This window comes from Pogona vitticeps, chromosome 2, assembly GCF_051106095.1.
Source record: "Pogona vitticeps strain Pit_001003342236 chromosome 2, PviZW2.1, whole genome shotgun sequence".
Lineage (NCBI taxonomy): Eukaryota > Metazoa > Chordata > Lepidosauria > Squamata > Agamidae > Pogona > Pogona vitticeps.
Window position 1 is genome coordinate 1,386,633 of NC_135784.1, and position 27,683 is coordinate 1,414,315.

At 48.1% G+C, this 27,683-nt stretch overlaps 2 protein-coding genes and 1 pseudogene across 3 annotated transcripts in view; all 3 read left to right on the forward strand.

The window, feature by feature from the left end:
* Positions 1-27,683, forward strand: part of LOC144587214 (uncharacterized) — a 97,283-nt gene that overhangs the window by 10,042 nt on the left and 59,558 nt on the right. Inside the window, exon 4 of the mRNA XM_078387060.1 lies at positions 27,541-27,652. The gene's annotated coding sequence lies outside the window, so the exon portion shown is untranslated. The remainder of the gene's footprint in view (positions 1-27,540; positions 27,653-27,683) is intronic.
* On the forward strand, positions 242-20,867 carry LOC144587259 (uncharacterized; annotated as a pseudogene). Its single transcript, XR_013542427.1, has 3 exons — positions 242-1,589; positions 1,730-1,844; positions 19,396-20,867. The product of XR_013542427.1 is annotated as an uncharacterized LOC144587259 (transcript).
* On the forward strand, positions 20,627-22,698 carry LOC144587291 (uncharacterized). The gene has a single exon (XM_078387367.1). It carries the CDS (start codon positions 20,770-20,772, stop codon positions 21,097-21,099), a length of 330 nt encoding a protein of 109 aa, XP_078243493.1. The 5' UTR covers positions 20,627-20,769; the 3' UTR covers positions 21,100-22,698.

The window sequence follows — 27,683 nt, forward strand, 5'->3', positions numbered from 1 at the left end:
GGCAACCATGGGGAAGGGGGGGGCTAAAGGGGAGGGACCATAGAGCTAGGAAAGGGAAGTAGAGGGGGCCCTCTCCTTAGCGCCTCTCCAACGAGGACCGGAAGCGGAAGCCGGGCGCCTGCCGTCCTCTCTCTCCGCCCCACCTCTATGGTCCTTTCCCATTTCCCACCAGAGGACTTTGAAGGGGTGTGTGTGTGCGTGCGTGTGTGTGTGTTTGTTTGTTTGTGTGTATGTATGTATATATATATATAGGGTATTTCCAAAAATGAACGTTAGCAGACAGCCTCCCCCCCCCAAAAAAAACCTCCCTAGGAACTACGCGGGGGGGGAGGGAAGGAAAGGAGGAGCCTCGTTTCAACCCCCCCCAAACTTTTCCTCCTCCTCTTCCTCGGGGGGGGGCATCCACGGGGGCGGGGGACAAGGAAGGTGGCCAGGATCCTCCCCCATGTCATGTAGGGAGTCATCCTCGGAGTATGCATGTGTGTTTGTGTGGGTTGGAGGGAGGGTTGTTTGTAAGACAGATTTGTGGTTTTGGGGGGCAACAAAGCAAAGCCCCCTCCCCCGCGGTTGCTCCACCAGGAGGGAAAGAAGGACCCCCTTTTCCTCCTCCTCCAACCCTGTGGGTTGTGTGGTTGGAGGGGGTTTCCAAAAATGAACATTAGGGACTCTCCCACCTCCCCAGGGACTGGGGGGGCAAGGGTCTCTTTTCCAGGCCTTCCAGTGGAAAAAGCGAAGCAAAGCCAACACTGCCCCCCCCCCCGCGGTTGCTCCGCCTGGAGGGAAGGAAGAAGGACCTTCAACCCCCCTTTCTTCCTCCTCTTTCTCGGGGGGGGGTTGTTTCGGGGGGGTGGGAGAAGGGGGAAGAGACCCTAATCCTGCCCTCCTCTGAAACCTCCCCCCCTCAAGCTGAGTGTCCCCTCCTCCCCCACTGGTCCAAAGGTTGGGACAGTGACTTGGAGGGGGAGGGGACCAGAAATGGGGATTTTGGGGAAAAGTAGGGAGGTTTCTTTCGGGGGAGAGGGGCAGCAGACAAGGAAGAACCTCTCCAGAACCCCTCCGTGCCATGTGCTTGTGCAGGGAAGCATCCTCTGGTGATGGTGGTTTTCCTGCATTGAGACAACCCCCCTTCCCCCCTTTTTTTGCTTTCCTTCCTTCCTTTGGTGGGGGGGGTTTCCAAAGGGAAGGAGAGATGGTGACTTGGTCTCTTCCCCCCCCCTTTATTCTCTCCCTGCTTCCCTGCCCCCTCCCTTTTTTCTGCCTTATCCAGACCAACTCTATGGGTGATCCCCACCCTCCCACCAAGAGATTTGCCCCCACGCTTGGCCATGAGGCCTTTTTGATTCCCTTTGGGAGGGGGGACATGAGGGGCATCCTTTTTTAAAAGTTAAGCTTTGTTCCTTTTTTTGCCATTTGTTTTGCTTACAATGCATTGTTTTTCCTATTTTGGGGGTGAATGTTGGTCTGGGGGGTTTTAGGGCCATTCTTTCTTGGAAGCCTCTTAGAATAGTAGCGCTAAGACAAGCCTTCAATAAATCCATGAAATCAGCACATTCATTCCTTTATATCCATGACGTACCTGTTCAATCCAGGTAAGGGCTCTCGGAGCCGGCTGGTTCCCTTGTCCCGGCTGTGGGTGTTTGGGGGACGGATGGCAGGAAAGTCTCCCTGCACATCGGGAAAGGGGTGGAGGATTAAATGTGGGTCCGTCTTTTCTCCTTCCTGCTTCCAGTGTCCTTTGAAGAGGTGACCCCGTATTGCCCCCAACTCAGAGGGTGGGATCTTCTGGATTGAGGCTCAAGATCTCTGCGGGAGGACCGCCTGCTGGAAATGATTGGTTTCTCCAGGTAAGTTGCCTCTTGAGCCGAGATTGTGAAGGATGATGGTTAGTTGCCCTGCCAAGATGCCTCGGTGAACACAAACGCCCTGAGCATATGTGTCGGGAGCCCAAAGCTCCTGTGCCAAAGTCAAAAACGTGACCCTACATTTAAGAAAGCATTTTGTTTTGCTGCTGCACACGACTGGAGAGTCGGGATCCAGTGCATGTTTTGAATTTATCTTTATTATGTAAAAATCAATTGTCTCATACATATCCAATGCAATAGCCATTCTCATTACTTACTGCCTCCTCCCACCCCACTCTGTCCCATTGCAGACGTGGGATATAAGAGTTTTGAAACATGCCGTTAAAATGTTCAGATTTCAACCTGGCTCACGATGCCCCCAAATGCAAGAGCCTCAGAGGCCTCAACGTGTCTGAAATAACATCTCCAGGTCTTCTTCTTTGTTTCCCATAATCCTGGTGTTTTTATATAGACACTGGAGATGATGTGATTTATTAGAAGCTTTAGCATTAAAGACCACTAAATATTGGCATCTTTTCTTGGTTAGGGGGCTGGAAGAAAGAGTTGGCATGTAGGACACTTTATGGTCCATTTTCTGAACTTTCAAAACAATCCACCCATTCCTGTAATACACGAGGCTCTGGTGTTATAGGATTCCTCACTATTCGGATCATGTCATCCACGTACAGGCTGAAAGCATGAACCCAGAGTAGACCTTTGGTCTAGATGGGCGGGATAGAAATCCAACAAATAAATCAATAAATAAAATAACACATGCCTCCTGGATATCAACAGTTGTCCTGATTTGTGCCACCAAGAACTCTACCACTGGAGTGAATAGAAGGGGCTGCAGAGTCCCATGAGTCATAGAGGTTTGGTGGTCAACCTGCACTGTGGCAAAGCTTTTCCAGTGGCTGAGGAGCAGTGATTTTGGAGCTGGATGAGCTCACTTGCTGAGGATCCTTTTGTGGTCGTAAGAGAGCTCTAGTTCTGGAAAGGGAACACAGACCTCTGGGGGTTGGCCCCCATCCGAGATACCCGGAAGGATCCCCTGCAGGTGAAGAGGGGGCTGATCTGCAGCAGGCTGTGATTATCATAGAATAGTGAAGTTGGAAAGAGTATATAGAGCCATCAAGTCCAACCCCCTGCTCAGTGCAGGAATACATACATACATACTGTACATTTTATTATTACGGCATCGAGCCATACAAAATTGAATACATAACTTCATAGACAGGCATGTACTACACAGCCATACAAGAGATAAAAATAAAGGATAAAAAAAGGGTAAAAAGCTAAAAGGATAAAAGGTAAACCGTTGAGGAGAGTGGCATATATAGTCATACAAAAGGTAAAATGTCTAAAAACAGCTAAGAATGTCTAAAGCAGCAAATATAGCGATGTATGGCCAAGGTCTAAGGGTTGAGCTATCTAGTCTGTCTGCTGTAGCATGCCGCCCAAAATTTCGCTACCAGTTCTGTGATAGTCCAATCTTGGTCGGTTAGCAATTGATTACAGTGGTCTGAATCCAATTGGCTTGGCATATCTTTTAAAAGTGGTGTAATATATTTTTCTCGGATCTTATTATGTCTGTCACACCTAAGCATCATGTGCTCGATAGATTCTATCTCTCCGGAGCCACAGGGACAGAATCTCTGTTCCTTCGGGGTTTTCTTAAATCTGCCTTCCAGCACTGCAGAGGGGAAAGCCTCGCATCTAGCCAGAGTAAAGGCTTTCCTAAATTTATACGTTTCCAGCTGTGATAGGTAGGCCATAGGGAGCGGACGATATTTATGCGTGTCTATTGCTCTAAAATTAGGGCATCTACTGAGATCTTCCTGTCTCTCCATATCCATTAATCTTTGTTTAAGGGCTGATTTTGCTTTATCCCATTGTATACTTAATATTGTTTGCAGAGAGAATCGCATTACTTGCAGTTTATTTAAGACCGCTTTTAACCAACTTGATTGGAAGTTGTCTTCTAGGAGTAGGTGTGTTAATCCCTGTGATTGAAAGTTTATTTTAAGACAGTACTGAAGGGAGGCTAGTTCAATTTTGGCTAACATTTTTAGTGAGCCGGTCTCTAATCTGATTTGTGCATTCGTTACGCATCTAGGGACTTCAAGTATTGCTCTAAGGAATTTCGATTGGACCCGCTCTATCGGGTCAAAACAGCTGGGTGAAGGCCCCATGAAGGTGCCATAGAGCATCTGGCTAACCACCTTTGCTTGAAAAAGTTTTTGGGCTGCTGGAATATAACGGCCCCCTTTTGAATGGTAGAATCTTAGAATGGTGTTTGCTGTTTTTTCCCCTTGGATGGCTGCATATTGGATATGGACATTCCTAACCCTGGTGGATTGCAGGGCCATGCCTAGGTATTTAAAGCAAGAGACCTGTTCAAGAGGTTGCCCATTTATAATCCAAGATCTTATCTTTTGTCTTCTGCCAAAGGCCATGATTTTTGTCTTTTTATAATTTATTTCTAATTCCTTCTTTCTGCAGAAGTCTGCAAATTTCTTAAGGGCTCTCTTTAGGCCAGTTGGTGTCCTTGCTAAAAGCACGGCATCATCCGCATAGAGAAGGATAGAAATATGTCTTTGGTGTAGTTTTGGAGAATGAAGACTGGGAGAATTCAGATGTTCTACTATATCATTTATATATAGATTAAACAATGAGGGGGCCAGTAAGCAGCCCTGTCTGACTCCTCTATAGGTATTAATCGGTTCTGTTAGATTCCCTTTCCTATTGAGCCTGACCTTAAGATTGGTATTATTGTGTAGCACACGCAACAATAGAAGTAATCGGTTATCTATTGAGGTGGCTTCTAAACTGTCCCATAGTTGCTGTCTCGAAATTGAATCGAAAGCCATTTTCAAGTCGACGAATGCCGCGTATAATGAGGTTAGACCTTCTGTCGCATATTTCTCTATAAGATGTTGAATAATAAGACATTGGTCCATAGTGGATCTACCCTCTCTAAACCCGGCTTGCTCTGCAGCAATTCTATTTTCTTCAATCAACCAGGTCTCGAATTTGTCCTGCAGATGCCTAGCATATAGCTTACTGCATATATTTAAGAGACTAATAGGGCGATAGTTTGCCGGTTCATCTCTTAGTCCTTTTTTAAATAAGGGTACTACTATTGCTGAATTCCATTCTACAGGAAAGAGGCCTGTAGAGTCGATGTATGTGAATAATGCTGCTAAAAAAGGTGCCCACCAGTCAATATTTTCTTTAAATAGTTCTGGAGGCAAGCCATCTGACCCTGGTGCTTTGCCTATTTTCATTCTGGCAATATGGGATGTAATTTCCTCCTGGGAAACTGGAGGCCAGACCGGTAGATCTTTGAATTCACTAGCTGGGACTGGTGTTGGTGGAAGGTCTTTATAAAGATTATTGAAATATGCAACCCATTTACCCTGGGAAATTGGGGGATCAATTTGAAAGGGGAAATTTTGTCTCTTGTCCCTAACCAGTCGCCAGAACTTAGACGAGTTTTTCTGTTTTGCAGCTAAGATTATTTCCGCCCATAGGGAATGAGTGTATTCTTTTTTCTTTTGATAAATTAGCTGTTTGTATGCTGCTTTTTGACCCCCAAGCTTCTGTTGGATTTCCTGTCTTTGTTTGTTATTTGATTTTTTAAACAGGTGATAGATGTCTGTAAGGGCTTTTCTGGCTCCTTGACAGTCTTTATCAAACCAAGGTTTAGACTTCCTAGCAGATGTGAATGGGTGGTCTTTAGGTTCGGTTAAATTTATTTTTAATTCCTGTATTAGACTATTATAGCTCTTAATGGGGTCCATCTGTATATTGTGAACCCGCTCTTCAAATTTATAAATACTGTGATCTTTGCCGTCTATTATTTCTCTAAACCTGGATTGAGTTTGTGTGGACCATCTCACTCTATGACTTAATACTTGTAAGCCTTCATAAGAAGGCTGAATAGTCATAGTTTGGGTTATAAATGGGAATTTAGCATGAAGCAGTAGGGGGAAATGGTCGCTCTCTAAGTAGGGTAATACCTGGAAGCTGGTTATGAGTGGGATTAGAGAGGCACAAACTAGCATATAATCAATAGTACTAGATCCTTGGCCTGACACATAGGTGAACTCAGCCGGATGATCCTCTGGAAAGGTTCCATTCAGGAGGTACAGATCCAATTTGGTGGCTACTTTGGCCAGATACAATCCTGCAAGGTTTGAGGATGAGTCTTTAAAAAGCCTTGGTAGGGGGAAAAATTTATAAGGGTTATCTGGGTCAATAAAAGATTCCTTGTACTTAAGTTCAAGGCTGGCATCATCAGGGCCAAGACGTGCGTTAAAATCTCCTAGAAGTATCACCTTTGCTTTTGGGTGATCTACCAATAGGTTTGCCACATATATTTCTAAAGAATTCCAGGCTTCAGTTATTTGTTGTTTTAATGTAAGTGGGGGAATGTATACATTTATTAATATTAAACTGTCTTCCCCACTTTTCAGGACTACTGCCATAGCCCTTGAGTCCATGGCAGGTTTCTCTATGCATTTAAAATTTACAGTCTCTGAAATTAAAAGTGCCAACCCACCTTTCAATCTTCCTGGGCCCTCTCCCCTTTTGGTTTTCACCCAATAATTATTATAACCTTGCAGGATGATTTCTTGGTCGGTCCAAGTCTCTTGGACTGCTATAATGTCAAATTTCTGGCGATGGAAGGGATTATCATGTGAATTTGTTAGACAGCGAAACCACCCTGCAACATTCCATGAGAGTATTTTGTACGAAGAGGTTAATATCTGTCATTCAGTTTTGTCTATATTATCCAAGATCTTATCGGTGTCATTGAATACACAACCATTTCGATTAAATGAGGCTCCGTTTTTTGATGCCAGAGGTGGTGAAGGAGATATCATACTGGCTGTTTGTCCAAATACCTCTTGATTTGTAACTCCTGGGACAGATGTTGATGGGATAATCGGTGGAGTCCTGACCTCCTTTACATTTGGCAGCTCGAACCCCGGTGAGGATCCACTTGCTAACATGGGGGATTCTCCCCCACTGCTAGCTAGAAGCTGGTCCAACATAATTGGGGAGATCATCTCTATGTCATTTGGTCCCATAATGTCCTGTGTGTTACCCTCTGGTGGATTAACAGGCCTTATTGTGTTCTGAAGCTGAAGGCGCAATTCTTTGCCGGGTAGGTGGGGCTCATCAGCCATGGAAGGCAGCTCATCTAGGAGAAGGAAAACTCCAATTTCAAACCTCCACTGCCTTGTGGCTATATCCACTCATGGAAAAGGCTTCAGGAGTTAACCTCGAGGCAAAATCCGGAGCTGGAGTCCCGAAGGCAGCATGTGTCGTTCTGCCAACTCCTGCGACATTGCTGCTTGGGTAACAGCCTATCCTCCATATTACCTTACCCGGGCTTCATGCTCTGGAGAGGACACTCCTCGATTCAGAGCATGTTACCATAGTCTCTCGAGACTGAAGGATGCCTATGGATGGATGGTCAGCATCTCTGATTGTGCTTCCTTTGATGAATCTGGAAAAGCTGTCGATGTCCTTAGCTCCACCAGATCTATCATATGTCTGTCCCCATTAAGTACAGTACTCATTGGATCCGTCCCTGTGATTAGTTCGGTTTCCGTGACAGACTCTGTCCTTGGTTTCAGAGTTGGCGATGCTATTCTTGCTGGCTCTATACCAGAAGACTTGTATGTGACGTTTGGGAGGAGGGGATAGATCTTGGTGTTATGAAACACTCTAGCTGGGAATATTCCAAATTTCCTTAATAAAAATCTCTTCCTCAGTATCAAGGATGGAGTTTTTTTGGTTTGGAACAGTAGCACTACTTTTTGTGTTTGATTAGATTTGTTTAAAGTTTCAACTGAAATTAGGTCCTTTAATAAGAGAGGAGTCTTCAGAAGAAAGTTTAAATGTCTTGCTACTTGGTTCCTAGTAGACCAGATTATTTCTTTTCCTTTGTTAGGGCAGACCATTAGGCAGATTTTCCTGGGTTGCAGAGAGAGAGCAAATGTCTTAACATCCTCCCCTCTTTTCCTTGGACTTCCGTCTGGTTGCTGCCCAGACTGTTGGGAGTTGGGGTAGGTTTTTATTAGAGATGTCTTACTTTTTCTCTGCTCCACATCTGGTGTTTTTCCAAGTAGGTCTGCGTTGTTATTTGCAGGAACCAGATTTTCCATTCTGTCAAGGCTCTTCATTAAGGAGGAGATTTTTTCCAAAAATGCAGATAAATCTTTTACAGCTTTCAATATATAGTCTATAGTTCTCTCCATGATTCTCCTTGTCAGCTTTAATGTATCAGTTGGTTCAAGCCCTCTTTTAGGTTCTTCCACCGTTGTCTTTAGGCCTTCTCGTGAGTTTACCTCATTGTTGGGCTGTCCCGTCTCTATATCAATTAAGATTGCTACTTGTGCGTCCTTCTCTCCCTTTTGCTTACTTTTGTCCTTATCACTTTCCATTAGGGGAGAGAGGGAATTTGATATATGAGTGGGAGTTAAAAGTTCAGACTCTGCAGCAAAAAAATCCATTATTTTGGTCTGTTTTGGAGCAGGGAGAGAGAGTAAATCTTCTTTATCTGCATCGCGGAGGCGTTTCCCGACACCCATCTCCCTTGAGAAAGAAGTATTTTAGTAACAACGCACCGCCCAATTTAATTGAAATTTATTCCCTTTCATAGGTTTCAACATTAGCACTTCATCTCTGGGATTCAAAGTTCTTTCTCTGGCTTTCTTGTCATACCAGACCTTTTGTTTCTTTTGCTGTCCCTGTAAATTTTTAGCAGTCACTAATTGCGTCTGAAGGGTTTCCCCTCCCCTCCTGGGATCCTCTAAGATCTCATTGTATAATAGGTCCTTCTCTATAAGGTTTTCGGGTTTTTCAGGGGTTAATGGTTCTTCAAGAACTTTTTCAAAGCAATGTTGCAGCGTGGAATCTGCTTTTCCTGTGGAAAGGTATTGTCTTGGGGATCCTTAACTTGTATTAACTCAGCTAGGTCATTAGTATCTCTCATTATCTCTATAGGAACTTCCTCTTTTTCCTCAGCCATTCCTTCATTTTCCTTCTGGGAACGAGTCTGTACTAAAACTCTCCTCACATGTTCAGCGAGGTCAATCCCTATCAAAACCGGCGCTGGCATTTGTGCGGGTACTCCTGATCTCCTTTTCCCTTCCCAACCTTGATATCTGATGGGTATTTCAGCCACTGGTAGAGTAACAGCTGCTGCTCCAATCCCCTTAACTGTCAAGCTTTCCCCTTTCAAAATGCATTCCTGAGGGACGATGTCAGGATGGCATAAGGTTACTTGAGGGCATGAATCCTTCAGAGCCATAAATTTAATGTTATTTATAAAAATATTATCACCAGAAGTTTTAAAGAGTTCTTGGATCGTTTCAGTTAAATAACTGCAGTATTTCAGCCTCTGGAATTTGATCTGGTTCTCTGTTCTCAATAGAAATCATCCACTGGTAAGATACTGTGTTTAGACCTCTGGCTCCGAGCCAGGCCTTTAGCAAGAGACAAACTTTCTCCCTGCCTCTAGGCACCAGAATAAACAGAAATATCAGCTTTAACCCTTTCAGTTTTTGCTGATTTGAGTCACCTCAGCTTCTTTTGACCTTGCCCTCCATTTAGACCCCTCAGAACTCTATCCTTCGAGCTCAGGACAAACTAGCCAACTGTCCTTTCTCTGCTTGAGGTCAACTCCCTCCAGAAATGGTTTCCTCAGAGCCTGCCCCTATTTTAGCCCCCCGATCTGAGCTTAGAAGCCTTCCCACTAAGCTTTTCCCCCCTGAAAAAGCTCTAGGAAGTTTACCCACGCCTTTAGCTTCAAATCCCCTGGCTAAAATATATATTTATGCTCTGGGCACCTTTCTGTCTCTAGGCTTTACTGGATCAAATTGGATCCCGACCGCTTGCCACCACTTGTGATGCGCGACTCCGTCTTTGAGACCTTTATTTTTTCTGGTTCCTCACAAAGACGCTAGCTGCTTCATCCTTCTCACACTGCCACCAGATGTTTTCTTTTAAACATCAGTCAATTCAAGGACACACCAGTTAACAAACGCATTAAGTTTATTTATCAGGGTGGGCTTAATGATTGGTTGAAAATAACAGAGTCAATCACAGGAAGCAAATCACTTAGTATGAATTTAACTCCTTTTATTACTTCAGTATATTTCCCTGAGTTCATTTTCCTTAAGGGTTCTGGCTGGGAAGGAAGAAAAAGGTAGGCATTTTGTGGAGAAGTCTGTTATTTCCTGTCTCTTTGTTCTGGCTCATCACATGGCCTAGTGGGAGGGCCTGGTAGTTTGAATCCTGATTTTACTGGAGCCTGAGTTCATTTTCCTTAAGGGTTTTGGCTGGGAAGGAAGAGAAAGGTAGGCATTTTGTGGAGAAGTCTGTTATTTCCTGTCTCTTTGTTCTGGCTCATCACATGGCCTAGTGGGAAGGCCTAGTAGTTTGAATCCTGATTTTACTGGACCGCGCGCCTAACGGCGCGTGAAATACTCTAGCTCTATCTCCAACCCCAATATGCTGAATATGGATGTCCTGAAGGAGGGCAGAATTTCAGCTTTAAAAAGAGAATGAGGAGGAGAGTGTGTCACATGAAATTCCCTAATCCTATCTCTTACTTAATTTGGTAAAAGAGAGCAGGCCGGGTAGGTGGGACTCGTCAGCCCTGGAAGGCAGCCCATCTAGGAGAAGGAAAACTCTGACTTTAAACCTCCACTGCCTTGTGGCTATATCCACTTATGGAAAGGGCTTCAGGAGATAACCTCGAGGCAAAATCCGGAGCCGGAGTCCCGGAGGCACTTTGTGTCACTCTGCCAACTCCTGCGACGTTGCTGGAACCAGTTGTATTGGCTCTTGCCTTTCCACTGGACCATTTCAGCGATGTGGAGAGGGGGGATTTGCTGCTTGGGTAACAGCCTATCCTCCATACTATTTTACCCAGGCTTCGTGCTCTGGAGAGGACACTCCAGCTTCGCATACAGCGTCGAAACAACACGGGAAGTAGCAGTTACCGGTTATAAGTCTCTGCTCAATTGGCGTAGAGCAGGACGCCAGGGGCTACTTCTGATGGTGGGAGAGGTCATTGCACCTCACTAGGTAGATACCGCCCGCCTTAAGCTGGGCAGCCTCCAGCCAGTAAGGTGCTATCTCGCCACGGTCTGTTAACCTCACGGGGTGCGTGGGGTTTAGGGTGAAACCCGACAAGCAGATCGACAACCGTGCACCATGCAACAATCATAAGAAAACTTCTGCCCTAAAGCTGGGCACCTGGAATGTACGGACAATGACCCCTGGCTTTCCTGACTACGGCTTTCCTAACGACCTGCAAGAAATAGACGATGTGCGCAAGACAGCTGTCATTGACATGGAACTGAGTAGATTGCAGATGGACATTGTTGCCCTGCAAGAGACAAGACTGCCAGACTCGGGATCTGTCAAAGAAAAAAACTTCTCATTCTTCTGGCAGGGAAAACCATCGAATGAGACCAGGGAATATGATGTTGGCTTTGTTCCACCCACTGTGGGGAGTGAAGGAATCCTGTCTCCGCAGCTCCACTCATCAGCAGGACCAGTAACCCTCATTAGTGCATATGCACCAACACTGTCATCCACTACAGAAGTGAAAGACAAATTCTACGACGATCTGGCAGCTACTATCAAAAAAGTCCCTGAAAGAGAGGCACTGTTCATTCTTGGAGACTTTAATGCCAGAGTTGGTGCTGATCACAATTCTTGGCCCACTTGTCTAGGCCGTTTTGGCATTGGAAAGATGAACGAAAATGGCCAACGCTTACTGGAGTTTTGCTGTTACTATGGTCTCTGTGTCAGCAACACATTCTTTAATACGAAGCTGCAACACAGAGTTTCCTGGAGACATCCAAGATCCAAGCATTGGCATCAGCTCGATTTGATCCTCACTAGACGTTCTAACCTTCCTAGTTTCACGATCACACGCAGCTACCAGAGTGCTGATTGCGATACTGATCACTCCCTGGTGTGTAGTAGAGTAAAACTGCGAACAAAGAAATTGTATCACATGAAAAAGGAAGGAAGACCACGTATTGACATCAACAAGACTCGCGATCAAAGAAAAGTGAAGGAATTTGCCCAAGCACTCGAGGAAACCCTTCCAGGTCCAGCTAATGTAAATGCACCTGAACGATGGGAACACTTCAAGAACACTGTCTACAACACCGCCTTGTCCACCTTCGGCAAGAAGACCAGAAAGATGGCTGACTGGTTCGAAGCCCATTCGGAGGAGTTAATGCCAGCCATTGAGGATAAGAGAAGAGCTCTAGCAGCATACAAAGCCTGTCCTAGCGAGTACAACCTGCAGGCTCTTCGAGCCGCTCGTAGCCAAGTCCAACAGGCTGCCAGGAGATGCTCCAATGACTATTGGCTTCAGCTTTGCTCTCAGATACAGATAGCAGCGGACACAGGCAACACCAAAGGAATGTATGATGGTATCAAGCAGGCCTTAGGTCCATTACAGAAGAAATCTGCTCCCTTGAAGTCTACTACAGGTGTGATCATCCAGGACCGAGCACAGCAGATGGAACGCTGGGTGCAGCACTACTCCGAGCTATATTCCAGAAAGAATGTAGTAACCGAAGAAGCATTAAATAACATTGAGTGCCTGCCTGTCTTGGAAGAGCTGGACAGCGAACCAACCCTAGCAGAAATAAATGCGGCCTTGGATTCCCTCACCTCTGGCAAGGCACCTGGAAGGGACAACATCTCACGTTGTGAGAATGGCTGATGGTCGGATTCCAAAGGATCTCCTATATGGAGAATTAGTGCAGGGAAATCGCCCCAGAGGGAGACCACAGCTGCGATACAAGGATATCTGCAAGCGGGATCTGAAGGCCTTGGGAATGGACCTCAACTGATGGGGAACTTTGACATCTTAACGTTCAGCCTGGAGGCAGGCGGTGCATCACGGCCTCCCCCAATTTGAAGAGACCCTTGTCCAGCAGGCTGAGGCAAAGAGGAAGTCACAAAGGAAGCAAAACCAGGGAGCTGGACAGGGGACAGATTGGATTTGTCTCCAGTGTGGAAGGGATTGTCACTCTCGAATTGGCCTCCTCAGCCACACTAGATGCTGTTCCAAGTCCTCCATACAGAGCACGCTACCATAGTCTTTCGAGACTGAAGGATGCCTACTACAATATTTCCCAATTTCTGATTTCAATCTACCTCAATCAGTCCCCTCTGATCTCAATCTCTATGTTTGTCCTCTCACTCTACTCTCACTGTCTCACACAGTGGTTCCAGTATTTCAGTATTTTGAAATAGAATTTCATGTCCAGTTTGTTTTATGGCATGTTCAGCTACTGCAGATTTTTCTGGTTGTTTTAGTCTGCAGTGTCTCTCATGTTCTTTGATTCTGGTGTGGATGCTTCGTTTTGTGGTTCCTTGCAGTTGTGGCCAGGTATACATTGGAACCACAAAACGAAGCATCCACACCAGAATCAAAGAACATGAGAGACACTGCAGACTAAAACAACCAGAAAAATCTGCAGTAGCTGAACATGCCATAAAACAAACTGGACATTGTGAGGCCCCCAAAGTGGAGGCCTTAGTGGGAGTGCCGTCGCTCAAGAAGAGAACCCTACACACAGAGACATCCCCACCTACGTCCCAAACGCGTCGGGAAGAGAAAGGCGTGGAGACCCCAGATATCCTAACAAGAGGTCACCGAGTCCCTTACCTTGAATAAGGGGGTAGATACGCGAGATCTGGAGGCGACTTTGAAAGGGTTAACCCTTACCCCGGAACCCGGGGAATCTTTGGCGGGAAAAAAGAGGGAGGAGATTGAGGCAGCGGCGGGAGATATAAGAGGGAAGCCGGGGGAGATACCGGGAGGATGGGAGTGGATTTGGATGGAGGATCCATGGACCCACAAGTGGGAACAGGTCCGAGTCCCCCATGAGGAGGCGGAGAAATGCCGCCAACTTGGTCTGAAGCCTCGCCCATCGTATTGGGGTGAGACCGAGACCAAGGAGTGGAGGAGGAAACTCCGGGAAGAAAGAGAGGCGGTAGCCCGAGAGCTTGAACGGAAGAAGCAATGGCATATAGCCGAATTGAGGAAACTGGGGGGTTACCCGGCCCCTGGAGTGTCGAAGGAGGAGATGGGTCGTCCTGGGGTGAGTGGAGCGGGGATGAAGAGACTCTACCGTTGATATCCCTAGATGAAGAACTGGACCCTGGGCAGGGGACTGTGCCGTTGTTTAACAGGACCTTGGAACCCAGAGACAACAAACCCTTTTATAAATACTTTATGTTCCCTGTTAAAACCTAGCAATATGTTACAAGAATCCTTGAACCCCTTTTTAGGGGTGAATCCTGTTGGACTTGATGTTGCAATAAATACTGAACCTTTTGATTTACCCCAACCGACTCGTCCTTTATTGGAAGAACAGACAGCCCCGAAAATTGAACCCTCACATATTGGCGCCCAACGCGGGGGGCTGTCAGAACACCAAAAAGATAAAGACGGTTGGATATGACAAATAACCGAGGGGCAGGAATCCCTGATGCAACAGTTGGCAGACCAGCAGAAGCTAATCATAGAACAATTAGGCCAAACACAACTAGGACTGTCCCCCCAACCGGTATCGACGGAAGGGAGAAACCCCATTGCGACGCGTCCACCAATCAAAATACAAAAGATGGGCCTCCAGGACGACCCGGCGGCATTTTTGAATACATTTGAAAGAGTAGCGGTATCGGCGCAATGGCTGAAAGAGCAATGGGCACTAATTATAACCCCATACCTGACGGGGTTGCCTCAGGAGATAGTGGACACACTGGACCCAGAGGAAGCGGAAGACTATGAGAAGGTGAAAACCGCGATACTGAACACGTTGAACTTGAATGAAGAAGCTTATCGCAAGCGCTTTAGAGAATTGCAATTGAAGCTGGGCACCCACCCCCGAACCATAGCCCAAAAGATGAGGGTGAACGCCACGAGATGGGTACAGCCGAAAGGGAAAACAGCGGAACAGGTGCTGGAGTTAATGATATTAGAGCAGTTGATATCGACATTGAGTACGGGACCCAGGAACTGGGTGGTGAAACATAAACCCACCTCAGTAGAGGGCGCTGTTACCCTCCTGGAGGACTATCTAGGAGCTGAGGACCCATGGTTGAGTCGCCCCTCAGGAGGGGGAGAGAAACCCCGTGGCAGAGAGAGAGTGGCAGAGATGGCGAGTGCAGGAGCTACACGAGGAAGCCAGGCCGTGGTCCCCAAGAAGCAAGGCCCCGACCGGATCGAGTTCGTTAACCCGACCGGGTCGAGGATTCCCCGCCCGACGATTACGACGGACCCAGCAAAGAGCAAGCTGGCTCCGACCTGGAACCAAGGCAAAGAGAAAATGGCAGCCTGCTTCGGGTGTGGCCAGTTCAGCCACATAAAGAAATTCTGCCCAGCGGAAGAATGCGCATGGACAACTATATATACAAACATGGCCAAGGTGGGTGACCAACATCATCCTGGGTGGGTCATAATGGCCGAGGTCAATGGATGGAGAAAACGGGCCCTGATAGACACGGGATGCACCCGGTCACTGGTGAGGGAGTTAGAGGGCCCTCGACTAGGAGAGACTGTAGTGGTAAAATGCATCCACGGGGATGCAAAGGAATATGAAACCGCTCGGGCGGATGTGACCATCGGAACCCAGAAAGAGGTGCTGGAGGTGGGAGTGGTCCCAGGCTTGTCCCGAGAAATGTTACTGGGCAGAGACTGGCCAGGCCTAGAGGACCTAGCCCGCAAAGTAGAAGATGGATACCTTAGCGAAAAGGACAGGGGAGAGGGGGAGTGTGAAGTGTTGCAGCTATCCCGAGATCAATTAAGGGGACTGCAACAAGATGACCCTTCCTTGGGACCCTGGTTACAAAGGGCCACTATGGGGGTGAAATCCCTATCAGTGGAGAAGGGTTCGAATTGCGCCATGGTTTGCTATACCATGAAAGAACACAGCAAAGAAGCCGCCTTGGTGGTCCCCGAACATCTAAGGGGCTGGGTGATGCATTGGGCTCATGACCTACCGGTAGCTGGACATCTGGCTACGCAGAAAACCCTGGCAAGAATTCGACAAAGATTCTCCTGGCCTAACATGGTGAAACAAGTAGAGGAATACTGCAAATCGTGCCCAGAGTGCCAGCTGACACAACCCAAGGCTGGTCCAGGGGCAGGGTTGGTGCCTATGCCCCTAGTCGACAGACCATTCGACAGAATTGCCATGGACATAGTGGGCCCCTTGACCAAGTCCGAAGGCGGCCACCAGTACATACCGGTAATCATTGACTATGCAACCCGGTACCCCGAGGCTATCCCCCTGAGGTCTACTACAGCTAACAGCGTTCCGTGTCTCAATCACACAGGCCATGTGACCACAGAAAGATTGTCTTCGGACAAAACGCTGGCTCTATGGCTTGAAGAGTGGGATGAGCGCCGCCCCCTAGGGTCGGACACGACTGGACAAAAATTGTCAAGGGGAACCTTTACCTTTACCTTTACCTTTAAATTAATTTTACTAAAATGTGGGGGTTTTGTGCTGTTCTCTATGCAATGTATAGGCATCCTGATCAGAAAGCCATTGAGAAACATCCCCTACCTTCAATGTTTTGATCTGCTTTTTGGCCTCCCTAAAAAGAGGGTTGGCTTCAGACCGCCAAAACTCCCCACTGATGAGGGTGTATAATAGCTGCCTATTGAGCTACTCTAGACCTCTGACTGTGTTCAGAAAAAAAACTGCAGTAATGTTCTCCTCACAGAAAGTACAATTTCTGTTAGTAAGCTTTTTAAAGACCACCACAACAACACCCCAATATCCCCCATAACTATGCCTTTTAGAATTTTGCTCTTACCGGGCTGCTTTGGTCCTCTGCATCACTCTCAAAGCCCTCATCTGAAACCTCTTCCACGGTCAGATCCTCAGGGCCATAGGCACCCCACACATCCATCCACATCCTCTGCTGATTTCAGGGCATCTCCGGTTGACTTCTGTAAATCTCTTTTTGACCCTTGTCCACAATCACACTCAAGATCAGCATCTTCATCATCACCCCACTTAAGGGTGCAGGCCAGCTTTCTTGTGCTTTTCTGCTTTGGCTTTGGGTCTTCAGGCAGCCTTCCCCTGAGCCTCGTAGGGGGTCCTAAGGGGCACAGGGGCTTGGAAAAACCCACAGCTCTATAATAGTAACCTTGGGATCGGAAACGCCTTTTGGGTTTCCCTGTATCCTTTTGGCTTGTCTTCGGGGTCAGGTTTTCTTTGTCCTCCATCTCCTCCCAAGACACACCGATCTCTGCAAAGAGCTACAGGCATACTCAGAAGGGCCCCGAAATCACCGCTGTGGCATTTCAGCAAACACTGTGGACTTTCAACCCTAGGCAGCCTAAGGGCATGCCCAGGCATGCCCTACAGCAGCCCCTTTTCTAACTAACCCCCCCACCCCTCCAATAGCTTCCCATTCGCCTATAGGGGCCATCTGATGTTTTTGATAGTTACACATTGTCTTTAAGTTGCAAGCTTTTTACAAAAGCCCGAAAAACCCACAACAACCATTAGATCCCGGCCGTGAAAGCCTTCGTGTGACACCCGTTCCCCGGGTCGTGAGGTGATGTTAGGAGTGCCGTCTCGCCCTAGAGCCTCCGTGGGCACCCAGACTGCACCCAAGCCATTTCCACCCCGGATGCTGCACCAGGCAGTGGATACCATTGATTTAGAAAGGGGTATGAAGGGGTTAAGCATAGCGACCCAGACTCCTCTAGTCTGGGCGGGGAGGGGGGCGAAAGATCGAGAAGAGGGAGCTGTGGGGGAAGTCAGTCAGAGACAGGCGGGGAAAGAAGGCGAATGGGAATGGGTCTCGATCCAAGACCCCTGGTCGGGCAAGTGGGAACAGGTGTGTATGACTAAACAAGAAGCAGAGGAGCGAAGGAGGAATGAGGCTCGGGTCCGTCCCTCTTACTGGGGAGAAAGAGAAACCCGTGAGTGGAGGAGAAAGTTAGTTGAGGAGAAGAAGCGGGTAGAGAGGGAGAGGGAAGAAAAGACCCGATGGCATCTGGAGGAGCTGAGGAGGCTGGGGTATCGTCCGGACCCTGGGAGCACCTCGGGGCAACAGCAACCTCACCCTGGGGATATGCAGGGTTCGAGGAGATGACCCCATTACTGACGATGGAAAGAGATGACTTCGATCCCGAAGAACCCTCCCAGGTTCAGGCCGGTCCATGGGCATCGAAGTCCAGTAACCCTTTTGACGAAGATTGGGTGCCCCTGTATGAACCGTTACTTCAACAGGAGAAGTTTATCCCCAACCTGATTGACGTTTCTATCCCGTTGCCACAGTTAAATAAAGAAGACAAGTTATTTTGTTCAAATGCGTCTGAGGCTTTATTTGGGAAGGGGGAGGCGAAGAATAACGGACCCTCACACTTCGCGAATACAATGTGGGAAATGTTTTATTTTGGATAATCTTAAAGCAGTTCAACTAAAATGTGGGTTTTTCAACTTATTGCAGGTTTTCCTTGTCAGCCAGAGTCTCCAAACCGTCCCGGTCTCTGCAAAGAGCAGCAAGCGGGTAGAACTCTCCAAAAACACTGCTGGGGCCTTTCCGAGATAGGCGGCTTAAGGGCATGCCTGCCCTACGGCCCACGCCGTTTTCCACACAAACCCTCCAGCCGCTTCCCATTGGCTACAGGGCCGCGGAGGGGTGACATGCCCTTCGAGGCCAATCCTCAGGCTGCTCTCGGGTCACAGGGGACCCACACACCTATCAAAGACTCCTATAGGTCCACGGTGACCTCCATAACCCCTTACGTCACCCTCAACACTGCCCCCTTCCACCAGAAGGGGCCAGGGTTGACTCCTGACCCAGAAGTCTATCCTTGACCTGGAAGTCCCGCCTTACCGGGCAGTTGTAGCTGTCATAATTGAGTTTGATGAATGCTTGTCCCCTCTACTACTGCAGACACTACAATCAAGTGTATTTTGATTGTACCAAGCCTATTCCCTCTCACCTCAAATCTTCTTATCTTTTAGTATTTTTCTCCTCCAAGCATAGCCTAAAATTGGGATAATGTCATGTAGATAAGGATCCAGGAAATTCTCACGCTATAACTTTTCATTTCTGTAGCAGTGTCTGCCTGCTTTAGAAAAAGGTTTATTTAGCAGATTTAGTTATGTATGGTATTTTATTGTGTTTTATTATTCGTGTAAGCCGCCCCGGGTAGACTTTGTATAGAGGGGCGGGGTATAAGTTCTATAAAAGTAAAGTAAAAAGCAAAGCAATTCTGAAGGCTTTTCTACTCCTTGCTTTTTATTCAGAAAAGGGGGAGGGAAAGCAATGTTAGGACTTTCATAACAAAAAAAATAAAGCGACAAGGAACTTGACCCTCTTCTTTTGCTGGCCTTGATGTAGCTGTGGTGTTCCTCCTTTCTTATGGCAGTTGTAGACAGAGTCAAACCCTTGTCTTGATCCACAGTGAGATTTCCTTCTCTTCTGCACTCCTCATGGAATTTTCTTTTTTTTTCTCCATCAGGTCAGAAACAGGAGAATCAGAATTATATTGATCTACTTCTTCTGCCACTGAAAAGAGAGGAGACTCTCACCTGAATTTACATGAAAGAATCCATGTGAAAAAAGCAATATAAATACACAGAATTTGGATGGAGCTTCAGTCTTACCACTAGTTTCAGTAGATGACAAAGAACTCACACAGTAGGAAGACTATAAAAACATGGATTGTAGAAAGAGCTTCCAAGTCAGCAGTCAACTTAGTTCCCATCAACAAACTCACACTGGGGAGAAACCATATAAATGCATGGAATGTGGAAAGAGCTTCATTAAGAGCAGTCACCTGAGTTCTCATCAAAGAACTCACACTGGGGAGAAACCATATAAATGCATGGAATGTGGAAAGAGCTTCAGTCACAGCAGTGGTCTCGGTTCACATCAAAGAGCTCACACAGGGGAGAAACCATATAAATGCATGGAATGTGGAAAGAGCTTCAGTCACAGCAGTACCCTGAGTTCCCATCAACGAACTCACACTGGGGAGAAACCATATAAATGCATGGAATGTGGAAAGAGCTTCAGTCACAGCAGTACCCTGAGTTCCCATCAACGAACCCACACTGGGGAGAAACCATATAAATGCATGGAATGTGGAAAGAGCTTCAATGACAGCAGTAACCTGAGTTCCCATCAAAGAAGTCACACAGGGGAGAAACCCTATAAATGCATGGAATGTGGAAAGAGCTTCAGTGACAGCAGTAACCTGAGTTCCCATCAAAGAACTCACACAGGGGAGAAACCATATAAATGCATGGAATGTGGAAAGAGCTTCAGTCACAGCAGTCACCTGAGTTCCCATCAACGAACTCACACTGGGGAGAAACCATTTAAATGTATGGGGTGTGAAAAAAGCTTCAATGACAGTGGATCATATACTCGACATCAAAGAAGTCACACAGGGGAGAAACCCTATAAATGCATGGAATGTGGAAAGAGTTTCAGTCACAGCAGTAACCTGAATTCCCATCAACGAACTCACACAGGGGAAAAACCGTATAAATGCATGGAATGTGGAAAGAGCTTCAGTCACAGCAGTCACCTGAGTTCCCATAAAATAACTCACACAGGGGAGAAACCGTATAAATGCATGGAATGTGGAAAGAGCTTCAGTAACAAGGGATCATATACTAAACATCATAGAACTCACACAGGGGAAAAACCCTATAAATGTATGGAATGTGGAGAGAGCTACAGTCAGAACAGTTCCCTGAGATCTCATCAAATAACTCACACAGGGGAGAAACCATATAAATGCATAGAATGTGGAAAGAGCTACAATCAGAACAGTTCCCTGAGATCTCATCAAATAACTCACACAGGGGAGATACCGTATAAATGCATGGAATGTGGAAAGAGCTTCGGTGACAGGGGATCATATACTAGACATCATAGAACTCACACAGGGCGAAAACCCTATAAATGTATGGAATGTGGAAAGAGCTTCACTCAGAGCTGTCACCTAAGTTCGCATCTAAAAACTCACACAGGAGAGAAACCATATAAGTGTGCGGAATGTGGAAAGAGCTTCAGTCTGAGCAGTAACCTGAGGAGACATAAAAGAACTCACACTGGGGAGAAACCTTATAAATGTATGGAATGTGAAAAAAGCTTCAGTGACAGTGGATCATATACTCGACATCAAAGAACTCACATAGGAGAGAAACCCTAAAAGTGTGCAGAATGTGGAAAGAGCTCCAGTGATAGGAGATCATATATTAGACATTAAAGAAATAACACAGGAGAAATCGTATAAATGCATGGAACATGCAAACAGATTCTCTAGAAGCAGTCACGTTAGTGTACATCAAGGAACTAACACAAGAGAGAAACTATATTAATGAATGGAATTTGGAAAGAGCTTCAGTCACAGCAATAGCCTTGGTTTACATGAAAGAACTCATATGGGGGAGAATCCATATGTGTGTAAGGAGTGAGGAAAGACCTTCAGTCAGAAACCATTCAGTCAGAAGCCCTTGATCCCTTTTTACAGACAGTAGCTCAAGCTGAAGTGGCCAGTGCATCATCTTGTCCGGCGAGGTTAACAACAGAATGGGCCACTGTAAAAAATTAATGGGTTTTTCCAAGAGGGCATGGTTCCCCCTGCCCTCAAGGAGACACTCATTAAGCCCATTCAAAAGAAACCTAATTTTGTGGTTGACAAAGTTGGGAATGATAGGCCCATTGCCAATGTTTTTGAGTAAAGTGATCAAGGGGGTGGTGGCCAATCAGCTCAAGGGTCTCCTGGAGAACACTGATGCCCTTCACCTGTTCCAGTCAGCATTGGTCGCCCTGCAGGAGGACCTCCTGAGGGAGACTGACGGGCAATATTTCCTTGTTAGTCCTCCTTGATATCTCAGCAGCCTTTGATACTGTTGACCGCGGTATCCTGCTGCAGTGGCTCTCCGAGTTGGGGATCAGTGGCCTCGCTTTGGCATGGCTCTGTTCCTTCATGGAGGACCGTCTCCAGAGAGTGCAGCTTGGCAAGATGAATTCTGCCCTGTGGATCCTCAATTGTTCCTCAAGGGTCGATCACCTTGCCAATGCTATTTAAAATCTATCTGAGGCCACTGGGTGAGTTCAACCGGAGTTGTGGGGCCCGGTGCCATCAGTATGTTGATGACACCCAGCTTTATCTCTCCTTTTTTCCAACTGATGTGGATGCTATTCTTTTTTAAAAAAATAATTTATTTTTAAACTATTAGGAATAGGGTAGGGTATACAAAAGGTAATACAAAAAGAAAACAAGGTAAAAGGAAGTGGAAGGGATGGGGACAAGATTTTAAGGATAGGAAAACACAGAATATACAAGCATCCAATCTATTCATATTAAGTATACAAGCATCCAATCTATTCATTTTTCAATAAAAAAATCAACTTTCTATGTTGTTTTTTAACTATTTGATTACCCTCTAGCTATCAACTTACATTTATGTTTTAGTTTAAACCTAAGTTACTCCAACACTATCAGGAAACCGAGACCATTTGTAAAATACATCCCCTCTTTCAATTTCCTTCTGTCTTGGACATACATTCAGCATGCCTGAAAAAGTATCCATTTCTGTCACTTCCCATATTTTCTCAGTACACTTCTTTTGTTTCCGTGGCTCTGTTTTCTTCCAGGTTTTGGAAGAGAAGGTTGAATCCAGGACAGTAATCCAATTTTAAACATCACATTTTCTGACTGTTGTAGCTAAATAGCTCACTGAGTAACTCTTTATCCCATCTATGTTACCTGGCATCGCACTTAATAAAAACAGCTCTGGAGTTAGTACAGTTTCATGTAACTGTTGTTTAACATCTGATGACTTCTCTTTCATCAAATCTTCCATCTGGCTGAGACGCTCGTTTACCTTCTGAAATCCTATAAACTGTACACCAATTAAAAGAACATAGTCTAATTAAAAGTGCCTGGGCTGGCCAGGGGACCGAGAGGTGGGCCTTGGAAGAGGAGGACCTGAAGGGCCCGAGAAGGCTCCCAGGAGGAAAGGACGATCCGTCGGGGCACCTGGACCGAAGCCACGTTGGGCTCTGGAGCCAATGAACGGACTGGGAGCCCAGCCAGTTGACGTCCCAGGAGCATGATGGGCTCCCTGGAACTGGTCCCAGTCAGCAGCCCAGCTGCTCCATTTTGGTCTAGCTCAACTTTCCCAACTGTCTCCAAGGACAGTCCCTTGGAAAAGCCCTGTCCTGTTGAACTTCAGCCTGTCACGGAAGCCTTTAGAAGGGCAGGGGGTGTACAAGACGACGCACAGATAAGAGGCGGTACGAGTGAGCCCCTGAACCTGACCAAGAACAACAGCGCACCCCACTTTCTCATTCTGCTGAGGGAGGAATTTTGAACAAAATCAGGGGCTTCTAAAGCCTTTCTGAGGCGAGCCGTTCCCGCCAAGGACCGCCTCCTCAACTGCGCAAGCGCCACAGGTCCCTCCCTCTCTCCCCCCCCCCGCTAATGGGCCCCTCACCCCCCCCTCCACGATGGGGAAGAGGCGCGCCTGCGCATGGGAGGGACGGAGAGCAAGGAGAGAATCCCCTGAAGAAAAGGAGGGGCGCGGGCGTATGCAGCATCCTGTGGAAGTCCCTCTGGGAGAAACTGACCAGGAGCCCTGTGGAGCCCGGAAGTCGATGGCCTTGGTTTCAATGTGATTTCAGGCCAATTTCCCCTGAAGGGGAGGCTACGCTGGGGGTGTCTCACCCCCTTCAGGCTTTTAAAGGGACCCCTTTGGTCCTCAGCCCCACTTTTTCTCCCCAGGGGGCCCACCCCCCTCCCTGACCTGGAGTCCTCGCCGGACATAAAGGGGGGAGGCTCTGCTCGCCATCTCTCCCCTCCCCACTCTCCCCCCTTTAATGGCGGGGGGTGGCGCTCCTCCTCCTCGCTTCTTTTTCTGAGGGGTCGCCTCAGCTGCCATCCTCCTCCTCCTCAAGGGCGGAATGACACAGATTCTCCTCCCCCCTCTCCCGCCCAGACTTCTGAGGTCTCAAGAGGACAATGGGCGCCCCCCTGCTATTATGATGCGTCTATGACGGGGTTGCCTGGCAACCCGGCGATGCGCAGGGGAGGAGGTGCTGTTTCCGCCCAGAAGACAATGGCGAGCCAATGAGAGCTCGCTCCTCCTCCTCCTCCTTACACGTCACCTGGGCAAAACCGGCCGTTTCCACCACCCTTCCTTCCCGGTCGAGTGACGGACGGGCCGTCCTCCAGCATCCCCTCCCCCCGGAATGGCTCCTCTTCCCGCACAAAGGCGGCCCCTCCTTTTCCTCTCCGTTCCCCCCCCGTGCGCCCCCACCCCCATCCCCTCCTTGAAGAGACTTCCCTCTTTCCCCAGACCCATCTGGGACCACCCTTTGGGGGCACGCCATGCAACTGGGAGAGACTGGAGCAGGTCATGGTGGTTGCCCAGAGTCGATTGGGAGGCGACCTTGCACCCCAGATTTCTGTTTTGCCCCTCCTCCTCCTCCTTTCTACTGAGAGACCCCCCCCCACTGTTCCACTCTTGATCCCCTTTTTGGCATTTTTTGGGGAAGCCCTTTCTTCCTCTGTCCTGATCCAGCTGGTTCCCCCCTTTTATCATCCCTTTCCTGCAGGAGGGGGCCACAGTGGCTGAGAAGGAGCACTGGGTTCTTCCATCTGTCCAGAGGGGGCTGAGAGGCTGTGCTCCGACCCCCTCCAACCAGGGACGTGTAGCGCAATCAGGTTTCCCCTCTCCGGTGGAGGGAGTCTGAGGGATGGAGTCCCTTAGGACAGAGGCAGCCTGTTCTCCAGAGCTGCCTTGGCCTTCTGCTCTTCGCAAGACCCGTGTCATGAGTCGTACATCTCAGCCCTTCCTGCAGGTGTCTCGGTGTGACCCAGACTCTAGCTAGAATCCCTGCCCCACCTCCGCTGTCCAGCGGAGGTGTTTAACCTGCAGGGTTTTGTCCTCACCCTCAGACAGGAGCTGCACATAGGCCGTCATCGTTTAGTCTTTCAGTTGTGTCCGACTCTTCGTGACCTAATGGACCAGAGCACGCCAGGCCCTCCTGTCTTCCACTGCCTCCCGGGAAGGTAAAGGTAAAGGTTCCCCTTGTCATTTTTAGTCCAGTCATGTCCGACTCTAGGGGGTGGCGCTCATCCCGTTTTTCAAGCCATAGAGCCAGCGTTTGTCCGAAGACAATCTTACATGGTCACATGGCCAGTGTGACTTAGACACGGAGCACTTTTTACCTTCCCACCGAGGTGGTCCCTATTTATCTACTCACATTTACATGCTTTCGAACCGCTAGGTTGGAGGGAGCTGGGACAAGCGATGGGTGCTCACTCCGTTGGGTGGATTCGATCTTACGACTGCTGGTCTTCTGACCCTGCAGTACCCTGCAGTACACAAAGGCTTCTGCGGTTTAGCCCACAGCGCCTCCCGGAGTTGTGTCAAATTCATGTTGGTTGCTTCGATGACACTGTCCAACCATTTCATCCTCTGTTGTCCCCTTCTCTTGCCTTCACACTTTCCCAACATCAGGGTCTTTTCCAGGGAGTCTTCTCTTCTCCTGTGATGGCCAAAGTATTGGAGCCTCAGCTTCGGATCTGTCCTCCCAGTGAGCACTCAGGGTTGATTTCCTTTAGAATTAATAGGTTTGTTCTCCTTGCAGTCCAGGGGATTCTCAAGAGTCTCCTCCAGCACCACAGCACATAGGCCAGGGTGAAACAAAAGAAGGGCTGTCACTCCCTGCCAATAGAAATCTAGAGCATCAGGGATATAGAAGGATGTGTCCATTTTGTTTTGTTCTCTTGGCCTCATGGGCCTGTTTTCGGAAAAGGCACTGTAAATACGCAATAACCTCAGAAGTCTATTTTGCAGCTAGAACCACTAAACGGCGGCTACTGTCCTTTTTGTGCACCAGATTTGTCAAAAAATATAAATAAATGAAGGCAGGAGGGGAAGGAATCCTGTGCAGCCCACAGACAGGGAGGAGAGTGCCTTGACTATTGCACACTCTCCACAACTTCCTTCACTACTGAACCAGATGTACACATTGCCGCATCAGCCACAGTTCTGGGCCTCCGGGCAGAATTACCAAGGGGGGGGGACCAGGGCCCTGGGGGCCGAGTATTCTCATAATGGCATCTCGATCCCTTCCTTTTGTAGATAGCTCTGCTATGGCACAAGTCGAGTCTGGATGCTCTTTAGAACCCCAGGCAACAAAACTCCTTTGGGTCTTATCATGATAAGGCAGGGAAAGTCCCTCAGGCTGGGAAAGGAGGAAGAGCAGCAGGAGAAGAGGAGGACCCAATACAAGATGGATGGACTCCCTTAAAGAAGCCCCAGCCTCGCTGTTGATGCATGCGCTCAGCAGGACCGTTGAGGACCAGGCGATTTGGAGAGTGTTCCTTCACAGGGTCATCATTTGACGTTACTAATTACTGTATTACCTCTCCCCCCCCCATAGCTTCCCTGCACTTTCACTCTCCCTCTTCTCCCCACCTCCTCGCCTCTATTCAGGCAACTATTGGGGGGGGCTAAAGGGGAGGGACCATAGAGCTAGGACGTTATGGAGGGGCCTCTCCAACGAGGACCGGAAGCGGAAGCTCGGCGCCTGCTGTGCTCTCTCTCTCTCTCTCTCTCTCTCTCTCTTCCCCACCTCTATGGTCTTCCTCGCCCGTTTCCCGCCAGCCCCAAACTCCCCAGGAACTCTGCAGGGGGGAGGGGTTAGGGTTATCCGGTGGAAAAATGCGCATCAAACTCCCCCTCCCGTTGTTCCCCATGGAAGGAAAGAAGGACCCCCTTTTCCTCCTCCTCCTCCCCCCCTTCTTCTTGGGGGTCCCGATCCCCTCCATGCCATGTGCTTGGGCAGGGAATCATCCTCAGGTAGGTGGTAGTGATGGTTCTTTTTTCCCCTCCTGCATAGAGACCCCCCCCTTCTTTTTTTTTTCCTTTTTTCCTTCTTTCCTCCATTCAATAAAACCTCCGGAAGTGGCTAAAGGGGAGGGACCATAGAGCTGGGAAGGAGGTAGAGGGGCCTCAGCTTCCTTGTCACCTCTCCCAGGGGGACCGGAAGCGCCTGCCGTCCTCTCTCTCCCCCCCAGCTCTATGGTCCTCCCCTCCCTTTCCCTGCCAGAGGACTTGGCGCGCCAGGTGGGCAGGAGGGAGAGCGTGTTGGTTGTTTTGTGGGTTGGAGGGGGTTTGTTTGTAAGAGAGATTTGTGGTTTGGGGGGCAGCAAAGCAAACGCCTTCCCACCCCCCCCCGCTGCGGTTGTTCCGCCTGGAGGGAAGTAAGAAGGACCTGTGGGTTGGAGGGGGTTTCCAAAAATGAACATTAGGGGCCCCTCCCCAGGGACTGCGCGGGCGGGGGCAAGGGTCGCTTTTCCGGTGGAAAAAGTGCAGCAAAGCCAACACTCCCCCCCCCATTGTTACTCCGCCTGGAGGGAAGGAAGAAGGACCTTCAACCCCTTCCTTTCTTCCTCCTCTTTCTTGGGGGGGGGGTTGTTTCAGGGGTGGGAGAAGGGGAAAAAGACCCTAACCCTGCCCTCCAAAGCTCAATGTGGTCTCCAATGTTATTTTCAAACTTTTTTATAATGCAGTTGGAAGTTGTGGGGCCTTTTCCATCCAGTAAGACTGTGTTTTCTTCTTCCCTCTTCCAGTGGTCTTTCTGGAGGTGGCCCCGTGTTGACCCCAAAAAGAGCTTGGGATCTTCTGGATTGAGGCTCGAGATCTCTGCGCAAGGACCTCCTACTGGGAACGATGTCTCTCCAGGTAACTTCATTTAATAAAAAACCATTTGCCT

What these genes read in the sequence shown, in the direction of transcription:
- LOC144587291 (XM_078387367.1), top strand. Translation starts at nt 20,770, where the DNA reads ATGGAATGTGGAAAGAGCTTCGGTGACAGGGGATCATATACTAGACAT.